At 33.5% G+C, this 20,706-nt stretch overlaps 1 protein-coding gene across 2 annotated transcripts; it reads left to right on the forward strand.

Annotated features, from left to right (window-relative positions):
- Window positions 1-8,133: 8,133 nt before the first annotated feature.
- On the forward strand, window positions 8,134-20,162 carry LOC110616622 (protein STICHEL). Of its 2 annotated transcripts, XR_002488232.2 has the most exons (7): window positions 8,134-10,800; window positions 10,978-11,197; window positions 11,775-12,317; window positions 17,797-18,532; window positions 18,905-19,018; window positions 19,732-19,810; window positions 19,895-19,927. XR_002488232.2 is itself a non-coding variant. In XM_021759053.2 (6 exons), the coding sequence occupies exons 1-6, from the start codon at window positions 8,695-8,697 to the stop codon at window positions 19,997-19,999; spliced, it is 3,789 nt and encodes a 1,262-aa protein (XP_021614745.1). In that variant the 5' UTR covers window positions 8,135-8,694; the 3' UTR covers window positions 20,000-20,162. The 2 variants fall into 2 exon arrangements, 1 of the variants encoding a protein (XP_021614745.1); XM_021759053.2 differs by lacking the exon at window positions 18,905-19,018 and having other exon boundaries at window positions 8,135-10,800; window positions 19,895-20,162.
- Window positions 20,163-20,706: the final 544 nt, after the last annotated feature.

Consider the following 20,706-nt stretch of genomic DNA (forward strand, 5'->3'; position numbering starts at 1 on the left):
ATACTTCGAAAATATTATAAATTTTCTTATAAAAATTTAGTGATTGATCGGTTCAATTTAAAATTAAATTAAATTAAATAAATTAAAAATAAAATTTAATTAAATAAATTAAAAATAAAATTTTATAAAAATTTAATAATTGATCGGTTGATTTAAAATTAAATTAAATTAAATAAATTAAAAATAAAATTTTAGTATTTGTGAAATTCATATAAAATTAATTTTTGAATAAAAATTATTTTAAATTAAATTAATTTGATTTAATTTAATTTTAATTCAATTTGATTGATTGAATTTTTAATAAATTTTTTATTTTTTATATTTTATATTTTATATTTTATATTTTAAAGTTAAATTGAAATATTGTTATTTTAATTATTATTTAATTTCTTTATATTATTAAAAATAATATAAATTAAAATAAATTTGGACAAGTTTGTGACCGGATGATGTACCACATGCCATAATTTCAAATTTGTAATGATTATTTATCGATAATAAATTTTAATTTGTTATATTCTTAAATAATAAAAAAGTAAGCCTTAAATAAAAAAATAAAAAAATAAAAAATAAAAATTATCATCAAGAGTAATAAATATCCATTAATTCCCAATTATGTCTAGCAACATTAGAGGGATGCTTTTCTCATGTTGAGAAAATATCCATATAAACTACCGATCTTAAATAATAACTATTTAATGTAAGAGTCACGTGATAAAAATTTGATAAGTTGACATGCAGTTATTTTTCACTAAAATTTGTTTCTTTTCAAGTATATTAAGTGTTCATAACCATTAATAGGGCTGTGCAATTGGTCGGTTCGGTTTCGAATCGAATCGAACCAAAAAATCGAAAATCGAATTATAAAAATATTAAAAATTGAAAAAATCGATTATAAAAATATAATCAAACCGAATCGAACCGATAAAAATCGGTTTGGTTCGGTTTGATTCAAACTAAAATCTGTAAATTTTTTTAATTTTCTGCTTTTAATTTCAATAGAATAATTTAATAAATATTTCACATAAATTTATCAATAAATATTGATTGAATACATAATAATAATACTTAAAAAATCTATAAAAATCTATATAAAATTTAAAAATATATATAAAATTAGTATTTCTATGTATAAAATCGGTTTTTCAATTTTTCGGTTATTTAACACGTTTAAACCGAACCGAACTGAAAATCAAATAAATTGAAAAATATTAATCGAACCGAACCAAATCTTCCAATTAACCGAACCATTTAAATCAAAATTGATCAATTCGGTTCAGTTTTTTGATTCAGACCGATTTATGCTCCCCTAACCAGGATGTAATCAAGCAGATATTTTTGGATTGAGAGGCTCTCTCTCCTTATTAAATTTCTATTTTCTTTTAATATTATTTCTTAGTTTATTTCTAATATATTTTGGTTATAAAAAACAAGCGGTGAATAAAAATAGTTGTATTATTAGTAACAATGATCGTGTTATACTATAATCTTTATTACTTAAGTATCATAATTAATTTAATAATATAATATATATTTGACAATTGCAAAAAATTAATTATTAAATCTCATAAATTTTCATTTTTAATTATCTGAAATTACATAAACACAGTTAATACTGTTAAAATAATATTAAAGCTAGTTATTTTATTTATATTTTAAAAATTTAATAGTTCTACAAAAAATTTTAACTTTTATTTAATTAAATATTTAAAATCTTATTAATATTATTATAAAATATACTCAACATAACTTTAAAAAAATATTAATTTATATTTTAAATTTAATTGAATAAAATTAAATAAAATCAAATATGTAAAAATATCATCCTAATTGATTATAGTGGTGGGATCAAATACACATGCTTGGGAAACTTTTATAAATCTTGTGTTTTTGTCATCATTTGATCATAAACTCTTTTCTTCTCTAATGTTCTTTAGCAAATGCCTGTTTGTCCTTTTTGTTTTTTGGAATGTCTCCTACCAATCAAAAAGCAAAAAGAATAGACTTGCCAAACATGACCCACTAATTCTCATCACTAATTATTATCAATTTGATTATTATTTTTAATAATTTTTCAGAATTACTAAGTGAAATATTATTATATAATTACTTTTCTGTCCATTTTTATATATACCATTTAAAATTTTTATGTAATAATTAAAAAAATATTTATATCACTTAAATTATATATTTAGCCGAATAAATAAAAAGGGATTTTATATGAAAGAGAATTAATTGACAAGGATATTAAGAAAATAGGTCTTTTACGTCGCCCATCACATTTCCTTTTAATTTTAATCAATATTCTTAATTTATCATCGCATAAAAATTATTATTTTTTCTATTTTTACATTAATTAAAAAACTAATTTAATATAATTAAAATAATAAAATTAATTGTAAATAAACTTTTTTGTGCATATTAATTATGAATAAATTTTTTAAATTAATTAATTTTATTTTTAATATATATTGATAGTGTAACATTCTCAAACTCATAGTTAGAGTGGTGCTCTCATTAGGTATTAGTTAGACTATTTCATTACCAGAGTAAGTTGCATTAGGGGAGGTGCTAACTTAACTCTAATCTGCTAATAACTGAATCATAGAAAATACAAATAAAGAAACGGACGTATGCAGAAATAAAGTAGACAGTGTGATTAGCGAGTCGGGAATGAGTCACTTTCAGGAGATGCTTAGGGTTTCCCGACGTGCTTGCTTGAGGTACTTGTTTAATCCGTCTTGCTTGCTTAAGTAAAAAAGACTTCTAAAAGCTAAATGTATAGTTTATTAGATCAATCTATGATTATTGAAAGTTTGAAAACTAAATTGAAACATGCTAAAAAGTTTAGTAGGTTAAAGTATAAATATGGAAAGTTAAAACATAAAATATAGTTTACCCAACATGTGTCACCTAACTAAGGAAAGAAGAATTGACAAAGCAAAAGGAAAAAGGGATTATCTTCTTCCTTCCTCCACATTGCCGTAGGTCACCCATTTTCAAAGAAAAAGAATTGCTTTTCTTTCTCCCACCAAAGCCAAACTAAATTTTCACCCAATCAATTTCTTTCTTTAACCAAAATTCATCCTAAGTAGTTTGTGGTAGTCCTTGCTCTATCTACACTTTGATAGGGTAAGGAGTGTGTAACAGCCCGGAAACCGGTACCCTCTCTGTAACGGCCCAAACTGCTCGGCGCTAGGACTCAGGTCGGCTTAAGGCCGCCAGAACCCGTAGCAAGCCTAAATTGAACTCTAAACATCCCATACATGATCCAACAACTGGAAAACTTTTCTTTAAAACTACCAGACTTAACCTTTACAACACTCTCTGTAGGTCCAATCATATGAACCAAAATGCTCAGATATACTAATCTGAACTAGCCCTCGGGCTATCTGTAATACACCAGTGACACGCTACCAAGTAACCTCCATGCACTATGCGCTGTGTCATAGAACCCACTCTGTAAGGGTCAGCATATCATAAGTTAACTTGGCTACCATAGAGTCACAGGAATCAAACCTGGTCTTCTCTATTGGCCTCTCTATGGATCACAGGAATCAAACCTGGTCTTTCCTCTGCACTGGTCTTGGGTCAAAGGAATTAATCCCTGTCTTCCCTCACAGTTATCATTCACTGGGTTTTCGAAACACAACATATATTAAGTCTGGTCTGACTCATTTCTCATCAAGAAACTGTAAAACAGGATACATGCATACACTAGGGATTAACATACACGAGACAAGAGGCAAAAGCACATTCTACTTCATTTATACAGGAACTGACTAACTATTATATCACTTTCACATAAATCTCTTTAATTACATCATGTCCACACTATACTATTACACATGCAATCCTGTAGCATAACTCTGTTGCTTCTGCCCTTCCCAGCTACTCTCTATACCTGCAAAACTGGGAGTAAGGGAAAGGGATGAGCTTCTAAAGCCCAGTGAGTAGAAACACTGAAAACAGTTCATTCATACGCACTTAATATGAAAATGCATCACAACTCATACATTTCACATCATTGATTGGACATGACCTCAAAACTCCCTCGACGGGCTATTGATGTCACCTGGGTCCAATCATCTGGAATTAGACATGACCTCAAAACTCCCTCTAAGGGCTATTGATGTCGCCTTGGTCCAATTCCCACTATCACTGAATAAGCAATGCAACAACTTCGTGATTCTAATGCAAGTCACCCTATTAAAAATCATAGCATTCATGATGCATGTACTATACTCATACATTCCATTTCTCAGTATAAAAGATTAAGTTTAGTTCTACTCACCTCTGCTCCTGACTGACTCTGCAACTGCTAATCCTGACGACCTCCCTGAACTGTCGGGTCCAATCCTACACAAAAGGACTCGATTGAGGTGTCAAACATACTCTTATTAACTCTTAAACAACTTCCCAAAACCCCTCTAAAAGCTCATAAAACAAACACATAAAGCATGCAAAAGAAGGCTGGACAGGATACTTTCGGCGGCAGGTTCGACGGCCGAATGTCCTCTCCAGAGACGAAACTCGCCTACTTTCGGCGGCCGAAGCTCCTCTTTCGGCGGCCGAAGCCTTCGGAGGCAAGGTTCGGGGGCCAAACCATACTCCAGAGACGAAAGTCTCTAACCTTCGGCAGCACCTTCGGCGGCCGAACCTCCCCTCCAGAGACGAAAGTCCAATCCTTCGGGGGCAGGTTGAGGCAGCCGAAACCACCTCCTCAACACCTTCGGCGGCCGAACCCTCCTTCGGCGGCCGAAGCTGGGTTCTCCAGTTAGGCAGAACCTAGCTCAACGCATGCACAACTTCCCCCAAACCTCACTCAACATGCCTCTCAACACACAGAACAAGCATATACGCAAATATATGCACAAAGGGGTCCAAAACTACCTAAAACCCCCAACAAACAACACCCATAACACATAAACATACTCATGCATAAAAACCCTCAAAAACATCCTCACCATGCAATTCTACCCTTTCCCTCCATAAAACTTGCTTAAACACTAGAAAACACAAGGATCAACACTTACCTCGTCTAGACCAAAGGCTGGTGCGATCCTAGCTTCAAAACATGGAGAAACCAAGCTCCGCAAGCTTTAAGCTCCACAACTTACTCTTTTTACTCAAACCTTCAAAACAAAGGGAAAACTCATGAAAACCTTGCAATACTGGAGGAAAACATCATGAAAACATCCAAGGAGAACCTAAACCCCACCTTGACCACAAAGAGAGCTTCCAGCACCCTCCATGGCCAGTCAACGGGGCTTAAATAGGTGGCCAACCGCCCTTCCTTCGGCTGCCGAAACTGCATACAAAACCATGCAACGTTCGGTGGCCTAACGTGAAGTTTCAGAAGCCGAACCTATAGCACTTTCGGCGGCCGAACCTGCATTTTGCCTCCTTGGTTTTTTCTCTTCAAAACTCATTCCCTTCCTTTCAAAACCATAAAACACTTAAAACCATTTTAGAAAACCTGCACTCTTACCCTTCTAGACAACTCCGACATCAAGATTCCACCGGACGGTAGGAATTCCGATGCCTGAACTAGCCGGGTATTACAGAGTGTTACAGATATGGTCAATATGTCTGAGATCCGGTAAAGAATAGGATCAAAATATATTTTGATAAGTTTAGTTTGATTTGTCTTTTCTTTATTTTTTTTTCATCAATTACGTATAACCACTGTTCTATGTATATATTTTCCGTTATTGTCACGCTCAACGTACATACAGATATGCTATATCATTTTTTATGATCAGACAGTCATTTAATTTTATCCAACGTCGTGTAGATACGATTTTGAATATTTTAAATTTTATTATCTTGCAGGTCCATCAAGATAATTGAGTTAGACCTTCCACATATAAATCTGAACTCTATTCGGTCGGTTTGAGTGAATTCTAAAGTTTATACTTATATATTGGGTCTTAATAGAGTTTGATGTGATTTTTTCTAAATAGGTTCAGCTATAACCTGAATATTCAAAACTTATAATTATCAAATATTACAAGTAAATTAACTTGTAAATTAAAGATGTATAAAATTTTTAATAAAATAAATGTGAAATAAATCAATAACAGTGAAAATTTTGGTAAATAAAAGAAAATCGCTAAATCAATGAAAATAAATATATAATATTAATTTAAATATAAATAAAAATGAAGTTAACCATGTCAAATGATTCAAGCATGGGAGAAAAAGACATGAAAGGAGAACACTGAAATTTAATTTTTTTTTTTCATTCAAGATAAAAAAACTGGCAGTTATTTAATAAAATATTATCTAATAAGGTTTATTGGATTTTAAAGGAAAAAAACTTCTAATTATATATGACAAAATCCTAATTTTTATAATTATAGTTAATTTTTAAAATTATTTATCCAATTAGATATAAAAAATTTAAATATATAAAAAAAGTTTAATATAATATTAAAAAATTTAGTTATTGCCTAGGCAAAAAAGCCTAGAAGTTTTGAGCGCAATTAAAGGCTAAACTGACAGCAGAAACTTTTTTGGGAGCTTCACAGCTCAATGAAAAAGAAGTTAAGGACTCTATTTTTCATCTTTAATTTTAAAAAATCAATATATAAACTTTTCCATAATTCCTTCTACTTTGGTCATTTCATTTATTTGTGGGGCATTTGTGTTTTCTAACTATGCTGTTTTTAATTATTTTTTCAAATCTTGTAGACTGTAAAGGAAAAGTTCCTAAATCAACTGCCCTAATAATTATAATTATTACCAACCAAAATTAAATTATTTTCATTTTAATTAGTTTCACCCTTTTCTTGATGATGAATTTCATTTGCATAAATGCATTATTTATTTAGACTTTTCTTAGCTAAAAAAAATTACAAATTGATCCCTCATTTGGAATAAAAAAATTCATAAAAATTTAATTTAATTTAATTTTTATTTTTATTAATTTTTTATTTAAAATAATTAAAAAATTTATAATAATTGTTCTGTCACTGAATTTTACGTGTATTTATGGTGTAAAAAAAGTTGTATTTATTATAAGACTCTTGTAAAATATGTTAAAGGTGGAATGTGGGATTAGGAGTCACTATCAAATTATTAGAATTTAATTAAAATATTTTTTTTAAAAAATTAATATAAAAAATCAAACGAATAAAATCTAAAATATCTTAAATTTATTAAAATGTATTTATTACCGGACTGAATTTATGAATATTATAATTTAAAATATTAATACATGCTAATATGTAATATGAATATTTATGATGAAAAGATTTAGTTGGTACCAAGAAATTCACAATTAATAATGCATAATACAATTGGAATTGTTTTGACATTGATGTGTTGGAAAAAAAAAACTCTTTTAAATATATTAAATAGAAAGAATTAAATAACTGATTTAAAAATTAAGTTTAATAAATTTTAATTATAAGTAATTAAAACAATAAATAATATTTTTAAATATTTTTTAACCACATAAAAAATAATGATTTTTTAAAAAAAAAATATTTTTTTTTACCCTCACACTAAAATACTAAACGTAACACTAAATTTTAATAATTTTTCTTAAATATTGATAGAATTAAATATTTTATTGATTTAATTTAAAATTAAATTAAATTTAAATAATTAAAATTAAATTAAAAATAATTTTTTAAATTGAATAAATCTGATTTAATTCAATTTGATAATAATAATTTTTTAAATTAAATCGAATTAAATCTATCTGATTTAATTTAATTCGGTGAATGGAATTATTTTTTTTATTTTTTTAATAATATTTTTTAACGAATGCAGATCCCACAGCCACAACATGCTTATTATGCTTATGATAGTCCATAAAAAAATCTATCCAAATGCTTATTCTAATTATTTCAATATTCATCAACATTACTAATGATGTTTCAATTAGGAAAAAAAGAAAAATCAGAAGGTAATAAAAAGACAGGGATGACTACAACAGAAACAGACAAGACAAGAAAGCATGAACTGGGGAACTACTGCCTTGAAACTCGAGTATCTCTCCTTTCTACCATAGGCTACTTTGTTATTTATTTATTCATTTTTGAATTATTATATTTTTAATTTCTCTAAAGAAACAATTATAAATTATTATTTTTTAATTCCCAATGTACCATACATCCTTCGCCCTCCCTCTCTTCAAAACCATATACACCAACCCAAAAGCTTCAAGCTTTCAAAGATTTCACATGGAGCGCCAAACAGAACCCTAATCACAGGGAGAGAGAGAGAGAGTCTGTGTTAAAAGAAATTTAAAAAAAAAAAGGGGAAAATCACAGATACAAGTATATCCACATTCAGTAATTCATGGAGTTTTCTTTCTCCAAGCCCCACTTTCTGTTCAGGTAATTAACACTGCCATACTGCCAAACTCCTGTCAGAGCTGCCCTTTTCCCTATCCGTATACTCTCGAAAACACCTACTTTTCTCCATTAGCATCACCGCCACCTCCTCCATAAATGCTTCGGTTCAATCATTATTAATTGCTTATGTAAAAAAGGATATATTTTTCTAAGTGTTTAGCTGTCTGATCAAATGAAATGGGAATGTAGGTGGTGCTGTAAAGGAAGTTTTCTTGGTTTTCTCTTTGTGCGTTTTTCAGTTTCAATGTGTTTCTTGCTGAGGTAGTGTTCGTAGTGACCGTTTGATAAGGTTGCTGCAGAACAACAAAGAAATATAGAAAGGAAAATGGCAGAAATGAGAGTTTCTGATCCAAGTAGATTGCATTTGAAGAAGGAACTTACTCAAATCAGAAAAGCAGCTCGAGTTTTGCGCGATCCAGCAACTACCTCTTCGTGGAAATCGCCTCTTACTTCGTCTAGATCTGCAGCAGCTGAAACTCTAGCTGCTGCCGCTGCTTCTTCCACTTCTGCTTCTGCTTGGAAACAGTTTGAGAATGAGAATGTAATCCCAAATGGGAGTAATTCGCATTTGGATTCCCACTTCAGGGATACTGGGAAAGAAAGGAGAGTGTTCCTATATAATTGGAAGACTCAGAAATCCTCCAGCGAGAAAAGTGCAATGCCAAGAAATGATGCTGATGAAGACTATGAGTCTCGTTCAATTGAAGAAAGTTTCGATGATAGCTTGAGCGATGAAAGGAATGCTGCAGATTCCAAGAGTGACAGTTACATGGGCGAGAGTAGGTCTTCTTCAACGATTCTCAGGTGTAGAGGTGCAAATCCTGTCTCACGTTCAATGAATAGGGCAATGGGGATCAAGAAAAAATGTAAGAAAACTAACACCCATTTGGATATTTTGTCTAGATATCAACAAAAAGAGATGAATTTGAGAAGACTGCTCAAGAGTCATCCTTCAATGGCTTTAGGTTTAGGAGTAAGAGTGGAAGACTCTGTAGAGCAATCTGATGATACTGAAGAGTATAGTAATTCTGAGGATCTAACAAAGAATTCAGGGGCATCCCCTTTTCTAATAAAACATAAGCATAAGAATTTGTCAAATTCTCCATCTAAGTTTTTGAGAAATTGCCAAAAAGAGGACTCTTCTTACTGTTATAGCACACCTGCATTGTCAACTAGTTCTTATAATAGGTACTGTAATCGTAACCCAAGCACTGTTGGATCTTGGGATGCCACCACAGCCTCATTGAATGATGGGGATGACAAGGTGGATGACCATTTGGATTTGCCGGTTCGCCAGGGATGTGGGATTCCTTGCTATTGGTTGAAAAGAACACCGAGACATAGAGGGGTATGTGGGAGTTGTTGCTCTCCTTCCCTTTCAGACTCTATAAGGAGGAAAGGGACTAGCATTTTGTGTGGTAATCAGTCGATGTATCATAGGCGCTGGCGTTCATCATCTGCTTCAAATAAGAGAAGACTTGCTTCCAGAAGTTCCCAAGGACTTCTGCCGCTGCTTACAGATATTGATGGCAGAGGAGGGCCATCTATTGGAACTGGTCATAGTGATGATGAACTCTCTACCAACTTTGGAGAGCTCGATTTGGAGGCCTTGAGTAGACTGGATGGGAGGAGATGGTCTAGTTGTAGGAGTCAAGATGGACTAGAGATTGTAGCTCTCAATGGAGATAGAGAAGAGGAAGGTACACTGGAAAATATTCTATGTTTGAGTCAAAAGTACAATCCTCTCTTCTTTGGTGAAGTGATTGGGCAGAACATTGTGGTTCAATCTCTTATAAATGCTATTTCCAGGGGAAGAATTGCCCCTGTTTATCTTTTCCAGGGTCCCAGAGGGACTGGCAAAACATCAACAGCCAGGATTTTTGCCTCTGCGTTAAATTGTAGGTCTATAGAAGAAACAAAGCCATGTGGGTACTGCACCGAGTGTGCCGATTTCATTTCTGGTCAGACTAGGGATCTATGGGAAGTTGATGACAGCAATAAGAAGGGATTTGATAAAGTCAGGAACCTTTTGAAGAAGCTTTCACAGCGGCCCCTGACAGGCTCTTCTCATTACAAAGTTTTTCTCATTGATGAGTGTCACTTGCTGCCAGCTAAGATGTGGCTTGCATTTCTCCAATTTCTTCAAGGACCACCACAACGAGTTGTGTTCATATTTGTAACAACTGATCCTGATAATGTGCCTCGTACGATACAATCACAGTGTCAGAAGTACCTATTTAACAAAATTAAGGATGCAGATATTGTGGCAAGGTTGAGGAGAATTTCTGCCGAAGAAAATCTAGATGTTGAATTGGATGCATTGGATTTGATTGCTTTAAATGCAGACGGTTCACTTCGAGATGCAGAAACTATGTTAGATCAGTTGAGTTTGTTGGGGAAGAGGATAACTACATCTCTAGTAAATGAACTTGTGAGTTCTATCCACCTATCCATAGTTGACTTGTTCTACCTCAATTTATCTTTTTTCAACTCACTTTTCTGATATTTACTGGGCAAAGAATAATTACTTAAATAATTAAATTTTCGCTCTTTTTCTACAGTGTAGATGAAAGGTTTTATTTTTCATATGCCCTTCTGCTTCTTTCAGGTGGGTGTTGTCCCAGATGAAAAATTGCTGGAACTTTTGAAGTTGTCTATGTCTTCAGACACAGCAGAAACAGTGAAGAGGGCCAGGAATTTAATGGACTCTGGTGTTGATCCCATGGTTTTGGTGTCCCAACTGGCCAGCCTTATTATGGACATCATTGCTGGAACTTACAATGTTGTTGATGCCAAATATAGCAATTCATTATTTGGTGGACGAAGCTGTGAGTACCGACCTCTTAATTCTAAAACTGTACTGGAAAGAATTTTAGGTGACGTTGAAGTTTATAGTTCAGCAAATGAGATTTATGAATGCAGATGGAAAACAATGTGAATTTAATTTACATATTAGATAAATATTTTTAACCACCTGACTGAATACTATGTGAATTTTCAGCTTGCAGGAGTATCCTCAAATGTGATGAGAAAATATAAAGATTTTTAATTGCCTGGCTAAATACTGTATATAAGCCATCTTTAGTTATTGTTCTGTTGTTGTGGTTGTAGTATAGCTGGCAGCAAGCCCCATTACTTGTATATATATTCTTCTTGGGAAAGGCTACGTCAGATTTGAATGAATGTAGATCTATGCCCAGAGCTGGAACATTTTGTTGTTTTAACATTGTCTTTAACAGAACTCTGGTGATGTGATGGTGTGTTGACAAATTTTCCTAATTTCCAAGAATGCATATGAACTATAAAGATAACTGTAGACATACACAGTGGGAATTTCCCCTCTCTTTACTTAAGTATTTGCTATGGCATCTTGGATTTATTTATTTGTTATTTTTTTATTTTTAGTGAATGAAGCAGAAATGGAGAGATTGAAGCATGCATTGAAGCTTCTATCAGAGGCTGAGAAACAGCTACGAGTTTCAAGTGACAGCTCGACATGGTTCACAGCAACTCTTTTACAGCTTGGTTCAGTGCCTTCACCAGATCTTACTCAGTCAAGCAGCAGTAGAAGACAGAGCTCGAGGACAACTGAGGATGATCCTTCAAGTACTTCTAGAGAAGTAACTATTCACAAGCATAACTCAGATGCTCATTATTTGCTTCGTAAATCAAGTTCGCCTGCTTCCTTGTATAAAGCTATAAATGAAAACTCCAGCCACCAAAGAGAATGTGGTTTCAGCTCTAAGCCCCCTCGTAGTCAATCAATGGATAGCCTTAACTCTTCTGCCTCACGGGATGACAAACTGGTCGGAAATCTGCTACAGAGAGCCAGAAACTCTGATAAGTTGGATCACATCTGGGAAAAGTGTATTGCAAATTGTCACTCGAATACACTTAGGCAGCTGCTACATGCTCATGGAAAACTTTTCTCTATCTCTGAAGTTGAAGGTATGCCCATAATTTTTCTATACCATCCAGTTACCTTTCAGTAATGAAACAGCAATCAGAAGGCATGTTATTCTCCTTTTCATCCCCATTTCTCTGTACCATTCTTTTTGATCTTGTAATATTGGATCTGTCTTGTCAACCTTTCAGTATCTGAGAACTGCTAGCTAGTGATTCCCAGGTACTGGAGTTGTGGGATGAGAATTCAAAGTAAAGAGCTGGCTTCTTCTCCCCCGCCCCAATTGTATTGCATATAGTAGAGACTAGGGCCAAGTTATTTTTTCATTCCTTCAGAAAACTGATATAGTGATGGATCTTTCTTGAGATTTGTTGTATACTATAATGTTAAGTTAATTTTCAATCACAAAACTAAGATACTACCCATTTATGTTTTCCATGAATAAAAAATGTCAAATAGAATCTAGAATCACACTCATGTCTAGAGGTCCTTTGTAGTTATTCTTATTCTTATTCTGCTGTTGTATGAATCATAGTCCTTTCTAGTTACACCTTCATATTTTGAAATTGGTATGTCTTTTTCGTATTTGAGAACTAGGCAGCCAAGTTAGTATTTGGCACAGTGTACATCTTTCAAGCTGCGTATTAGACTTTTAGTACATGTTATGGAGTTGCAAAAAACAATGATCAAGTCACTGCAATCTCACATTTTAAATCTTTATTTCATCATGGATCTCAATGACAAAGGAAACCAACCGCCGTATTTGTATTCTAAATATATTGATCTAATGGACATGCATGTAAATTGACATAGAAAGGAATTGAATAGATGGATTTATTTTAGCTTTTCCACTATTCCAGAATCCCTATCTTATACCTTGCTTCTCTGAAAATTTTTGTATTTGTAGATTGAAGAATTTTGGCTGAAATTTTTAATTCTATTCCAATTAAATTGATCTTTACAATGTATGAATATTTATATACAAAGAATCAACTTAAATTAGGAATATTTACAATAAGAATAAAATCTCTATAATCAAGCCTTATAATTAAGTTTAATTAGGATTCTAAAAATTTGAGTCCTCCTAATTAGGGACCTTCTATGTTGGTTAATACTCCCCCTCAAATTGGAAATTGGTGCATAGATATTACGTATGCCCAACTTAAAAATTAAGGTGTGATAGGTCTTGTTGATGAGCTAAATACATCAGCTAACTGTTCATCGGAAGTCACATGATCTAATCTCAATTAATAAAGTATCGATCAATCTCTATATGTTTCGTTTGGTCATGTTGAACCGGATTGTGAGCTATACTGATAGCAGTTTTATTGTCATAGTACAAGAGCAGTTTGCCCCTCTCCAATAGTTTTAATTTCTCTAACAATTTTTGCAGCCATAGGAGTTCACAAACAACTTGTGCCATCGCTCTATATTTCACCTCAGTACTTGATCGAGCAATACACTTTGCTTTTTGCTTCTCCGAGTGACAAGGTTTTCTCCCACAAGTGTGCAGTAACCATTGTTCGATCTCCTATCATCAAGGGATCAAGCCCACCAGCATCTGGGAATGCGCATATGCGAAGATGACCTTGTTTAAAGAATAGTAGACTTTTTCTAGAAGTAGACTTCAAAATGCGAAAAACAATTTGCATATGAGGCGCACGAGGATATGCATAAACTAATTGACTAAGCTGACTGCATATGTTTTGTCTGGTCGAGTATGTGAAAGATAAATTAGTCTGCCTACCAACCTCTGATATTTGCTAATATCCACTTATTCACCAATCCTTACTTGTAGCTTGTGATTGCTCTTAATGGGAGTTTCTGCTGGATTGCAGCCTAACATATCAGTTTTTTCTAAAAAATCAAGAATGTATTTTCTCTGAGAAATAAAAATTCCTTTTTTTATCTGACAACTTCGATTCCTAAGAAATATTGAAGTTTTCCTAGATTATTAATTTCGAACTCCTGAGCCAAAAAATTTTTCAGTCAAGTCATCTATGAGTGGCATCCCTTGTCATTACTATGTCATCAATATAGACTATGAGAAGAGTAACTTTACCCTTACGTTGTGTGTTGTGATGTCTGATAAATAGAGTATGGTTAGCATTGCTCTTTTGATAGCCAAAGGAAATCATAGCTCTGTTGATAGCCAAAGGAGATCATAGCTCTGCTGAATTGGTCAAACCAAGCTCTGGGTGGCTGGTTCAACCCATACAAAGCATTTTTTAGCCTACATACCCTTGTGTTTTTTCATCAGCAAACCCAAGAGGAATTTCCATATACATTTTCTCCTCTAAATCTCAGTGGAGGAATGCATTTTTCACATCAAATTGCTATAGATTTCAGTCAAGATTGGTAGCGCAAGATAGTAAAACTCTAATTGAATTCATTTTGACAACAGAGGCAAATATCTTCTGGTAATCCACTTTATAGGTTTGAGCGTACTCCTTAGCAACTAGTCTGGCCTTGAATCTTTCAATCGATCAATCTACTTTGTGTTTCATAGTGAACACTCATTTGTAGCCAACTAGCTTTTTTCTAGGTGGAAGAGATACCAACTCCCAGGTCTCATTTTTAGCCAAAACTTTCATTTTTTCAATTATTTCTCCCTTCCAATTGGTATTTTTTGAGTGCTTCCTTCCAATCCTATGGGATAGACACAAAGAAAATAGACAAATCAAAGGCTCTATAGGATAGAGACAAAGAATCATTGAAGAGAAAGTTAGAAATAGAGTATTTTGTACAAGATTTAACTCATTTTTTTTGAGCAATTGGTTTATTTAGATCATTAATGGGCTCAAGGTTTATAGTTGACTCACCGGATGGAGAAGAGGAAGATTCATGATACTGAGTAGGCTGCATAATAGCTTTTTCTGCTTCTGTTGTGTCTTTTCTTGAATATTTCCTTAAATCTGATTTATCCAAACATTCAATTATCTTTTCCTAATCACCAATGGTCTCTCTCTGTATAGTAGTCTCCTATAGAGTAAAATGCTCTAGAGTTATAAGATTAGGAATCATCTCCTCTCTCATTTTCCTTCCTCTGAAGAGGTGATTCACCAGATGGAGAAGAGGAAGATTCATGATACTGAGTAGGCTGCACAATGGCTTTTTCTACTTCTGATGTGTCTCTTTTTGAGTATCTCCTTAAATCTGGTTTATTCAAATGTCCTATTATCTTTTTCTAATCACCAATAGTCTTTCCCAGTGTAGTAGTAAAACGCTCTAGAGTTATAAGACTAAGAATTATCTCTTCTCTCTCATTGTCCTCCCCCTGAAGAGGTGGTAGAGTAGTATTGAAGTAAGATTTAGTCTCTCTAAACGTAACATCTATACTGACAAAGTATTTTCTAGATGGAGGGTGATAACACTTATAATCCTTCTGTGTGGGAGAGTACCCAATAATACACATTTAAGAGCCTTCAAATCGAGCTTTCTACCTATCCTAATATGAACAAAACACTTGCAACCAAACAATATAATCATTTTTCCCTTGTAGCACTTTTAAAAGGCTTGTAAAGGTGAGAGTTTTGAGAAACATTTTATTAATGAAATAAGTTGCGACTAAGATTGCATCTCCCCAATAGGTTTTTGGAAGGTTAATAGTGAATAGGAGAGATCAGACTACTTCCAACGGATGCTTATTTCTTTTTTTAGTAACATCATTTTGGACGCTAGTGTAAGGACAACTAGTTTAATGTAGTATCCCATTAGACTCTAGATAAGCATAAAAATGACTATCCATATACTCTGTACCATTATCAGTTCTCAAAACTTTTATCTTAGTACCAACTTGAGTATAAATTATCTTGTGAAAGGATTGAAAGTTAGAAACTAAATCACTCTTTGCCTTTATCAAATAAACCCAAGTCATGTGAGTGCAATAATAGTAATTAACCAACGATTATCAGATAGTGAGACCATTTGAGTAGGTTTCCAAATATCAGAATGGATGGTCACAAAAGGGATAGTACTCCTATTATTACTGGAGGGATAAGATGTTCTTGTATGCTTAGTATACTCACAAGTATCACAAACTAAAGAACCACATTGAGTCTTGAAAAATAAATTAGGATAATGTTTCTCTAAAATAAAGAAAGATGGGTGTCCTAACTATCGACGCCACTGTATGATTTTCTGGTTGACATTATGATTTCTTCCAGAAAAGGTCCAAGGTGAATTCAAATCTAGATTCCCTTTCAACATATATAAGCCATCGTGTAGTCTACTATATCCAATTCTCTTTCCAGTTTGAAGATCCTGAATAACACAATGGTCAGAAAAAAATCAATTTTATAATTAAGAGTTTTGGTAAGAGCACTAATAGATAAAAAATTAACTGGAAACAAGGAACTTGGAGAATAGAGGATGGCTTAATATTGAAAGTACAAACAATCGGTTCGGTTCTAAAGATAGAAACAAAATAACCATTGGCTATTCTGACGGTGTCCTTTTGTAGACACAAAAGGTAATTAAGAAAGTATTTAGAGGAGTCCGTCATGTGTCTATTTGCACCAGAATTAATAATCTATAGAGCACTATCAAAGAATAACATGTTAAAAAAAAACAACAAAGCAACCGCAGCAATGGAAAAGAGATTGCCCAACTAAAACAAATACCTAATCAAACTAAAACAAATGCTCAATGAATACCCTTCTTAGCAAAGAATACTTTTTGCTACTGCCCTAATAGAGAGCAGCAACAAAAGCAAAGGAATAGCCAAACAACTGCAAGAGGCAATAGGAGGCTGCCCACACCAACAAAACACCCAATCAATACCAAATCCAGCAAGAAACAGCATGAACAGGCCGGAAAGAGAGGTCCAGAGGCAGCAACGAGGTCTGAGCATGAAGATCTATGCCGGAAACAAGCTCACGTGCCGAGATCTCGGTCACCAGAGGCTGGCAGACGGCCGGTGAAGGGGCTGCGGCTCTAATGGGGTAGGCGGTGATGAAGAAAAATGGGTCTAGATAGGTAGGTGAGTACCAAATTTAGTTGCCTAGGGTTTTGAAAGTCCAAAATTGAATAGAAACCCTAAATCAGGCAAAAGCTCTGATACCATGAGGAATTTTGAGTGAAATTTTCATTCTATTCCAATTGAATTGATCTTTATGAGCTTTGAGTATTTATACACAAATTATGAATATTTACAATAAAAATAAAATTCCTATAATCAAGCTTAATTAGGATCTCAAAAATCTAAATCCTCCTAATTAGGAACTTTCTATGTTGGTCAATATAGATTGATTTGACTACTACTTTTATCTAAGCTTTTGTTGCTGCCAAAAGATAATCTAAACACGCAGTGAAAATTTGATATTTAATTGATGGTCAAATAGAATAGCTTCTGCAGTAGGTTAAGCAACAAGAACTAAGATTGTTTTGAAGGCAGGCCTTCTAAGTGTCATTGACAATGGTGATCGTTATGTGTGTAAATGCCTGACTTGAGTGTTCTCTCTCTCTCCCTAGTCCTTCCCATTATCCCATGAGTTTCATGTAGTTGTATGACTATTCTTGCAGGTTCTTTGGTCATTTTCGTTGCATTTGCGGATGAAGATATTAAAGCAAGGGCTGAAAGGTTTATGAGCAGTATCACAAATTCAATTGAAGTGGTCTTGAGATGCAATGTAGAGGTAAGAATCATCCTTGAGCCAGATGGTGAGGAATCTATGAACCGTGTGAATCAAAGTGAATTACAAGGTCAAAAGCGGGCAGAAGCAACTTTGGGAATTGAGCAGGAAAAGAAAGCAAATGGTTTCACTGATTCACAACAGGAATCCCCAAAATTGGCCAGAGGAATCTTTAATGATATGGAGGGCAAACTGAAAGAAGGATCAGGAGATCATTTTAAATCCTTAATATCAACAGAGTTACTGCCTGAAGCCAATGCTGAAAACGGTGATGTGAAAGAGAGGAGGCAGGAATTACCAATACAGAGGTTAGAAACTGCCTGGCTACAAGCTACAGAGAAAGGCACCCCGGGATCATTAATTGGTCCGAAACCTGAGAAGAATCAAGTGCTGCCTCAAGCGGACATCTATCATCAAAATCAAATCGAACCTGCAAGTTCAATGGATCTGCCACTGCCATCTCAGCTTTTGGAAAATCAACTAAATCATGAGCTCAAAGTTTTGAAAATGGAAGATCAGAGGGTGGTCCATAAGGACCAAATTGGTAAAAGGCCTGATTGTTACCCAATATCTCCAAGCTTGTTGCATGATAGCAACTTTATGGACAATCCAATCAAAGAAAGCCTGTGAGTGTTTTGCTGATCTATTTTTAACTGTCATGACTTTTTGTTTTCTCATTCATTATTCTTATTGCCATTATCTTCACAAAATTGCAGCACTTTAGTTTCTTGAACATGTTTAGCTAACTAGCCTGCCTTACCTTTGGTGAACTTGTTAGATCAGCTTCTCGCCTCTTTCTTTTTGGACATTGTGGATGTATTTCAAAATCTTACACACGCCACTAACCTAGCAGAAAAATTCCCAGGAAAAAAAGATTCTTATTCCTCAGGTGTACATCAAAGAAGAAAATAATCATAAGCAAGGGTGTAGGTCAGGTATTAAGTGAAACATAGAGAATGTCATAGTCTTCTTAATGCTGCTGCTATGCTATGCTGCAGAAATAATAGCTGGAAGTTGGATTGCCTCTGATGCATTGGCCTTGAGAATGTGATGAGTCTGATGACACAAGTAGAGATGTAAATCACAATGAAGATATTGGCATTAAAACCAAGGTTCCATTTGTTTTGCAGAAAATCACTTCTATTTGTAAAATGTTTTCCAAGAAAATAACTTAATTTTCCATTGGTAGTTGCAATGTCAAAAAATTAAAGAATGTTAGTAAATTTATGTCTAGAAAGTTTAGTGGTGTTAATAAGTTCCTTAAAATTCAAAAAATGACTTCCTTTTTTAAAAAGGGAAGTTATTTTCTCTGAACATGATTTAAATTTCTTTTTTGATTAGAAAAATATTTTCTATTGACCGATTTTCCTACGTTCTCTAACCATCGAAAAATGCAATTTTTTTTTGTGAAACAAACAGAAGCCAAAGAAGGATGGGTTTTTTTTAATGTAAGAGTAATGGAGGAACATGTTAGAGATTATAGTACATAGTAATTTCAGAACTTCCCTTTGATTATATAAATTTTTGTTAGAAGATCATCATGGAGAAGGAATGTAAGAATTTTTTCTACTGTTGAGTTCTTCTGTGGAGAACTAAACTTGTTCAGTTATAGTGATCCTGTTACTATGAGAAAATGTGCTAGACACGCTCAATTGGGTAAGACCACAAATTACAAATATCTGGAAAAACTCTTGTTATTGATATAAGTGAAAAAGAATTGAGTCATAACATCTCTGTCAGTCTTGTACTGATTAAGGTAACATATTTCCGGATAATGAATTAATATGTTAGATTCCTCTTAAACTCATTCCTTTTATCGCTGCAGGGGATACGAATCGAGTTCATCAAGCAGAGGTTGCAGTGGGATTTTCTGTTGGAATGCTAATAAATCTCATAGACAGAAGGTAAAACTTTTTCCCATTCTTTCTTCTGTTCAATAAAAGGTCTATCTCCTTTAGTAAGGTTCTTTTATTTCTGTACTTGAAAAGGTGCAAAGGACTCCTGTTCGCTCTTTCGAATGCAGAGGCGGAGGACTTACATTGTTCGGAGAGTGTGGGAAGCATAAGAAAATAGAAAGCAGCAATAAAGGTTAAAAGGGATAGCAGATAAAAATATTTGGAGTTTTAGCTACAATGTTTGTTACTCCACATAGGTTTTTTTTGTGCATTTTTATTTTTTGAGGTTAAGCCATTTTCTAAATGAAGAAAACCATTGGGAAAATATTTAATGTAAAGGTTTTGCAATTAGGCTTTTGGCATTTCTTTCATCTTCAGCTTTTTTTCTATTAGGACAATAAAAGAACAGCAGATTAGTTGCAAGCATGATATTGAAGCCCAGCTAGTTCTTCCGCTCGCATTGACACACATATACATATAAATATTGTCTAAACTGGATCTATATGAACTCATAGTGTAAAATGATAGTGGGTTCACATGAAATTTCATATATTTGCAGTACAGGTCCATATAGATTCGATATGGGTAAAATTTTCCCATTTATACATTATTATTATTACACGTACTGAGATTAAATTCTCTCTCTCTCTCTTTTTTTATCACATGTACATTCAGGGGATCACTATGTGTAGCCTTCAAATGCTTGACAGAGTTAATTCTGTTGTCAAAGAAGGATAACATTATTTTGCTAAGAATCTGTTGATCTGTTGACTTGTGTTTTTCATTTCTTGGGTCTAACCATCAAAATGGAGAAAAAAAAAAAAATAAGAAAAAGCTAGCTTGGTGGAATTGTCCCCTTGATCATATTTCTCCAACAATCGACTTAAATTAGAGGATGTCTGTTG

Source organism: Manihot esculenta, chromosome 6 (genome assembly GCF_001659605.2).
Source record: "Manihot esculenta cultivar AM560-2 chromosome 6, M.esculenta_v8, whole genome shotgun sequence".
Lineage (NCBI taxonomy): Eukaryota > Viridiplantae > Streptophyta > Magnoliopsida > Malpighiales > Euphorbiaceae > Manihot > Manihot esculenta.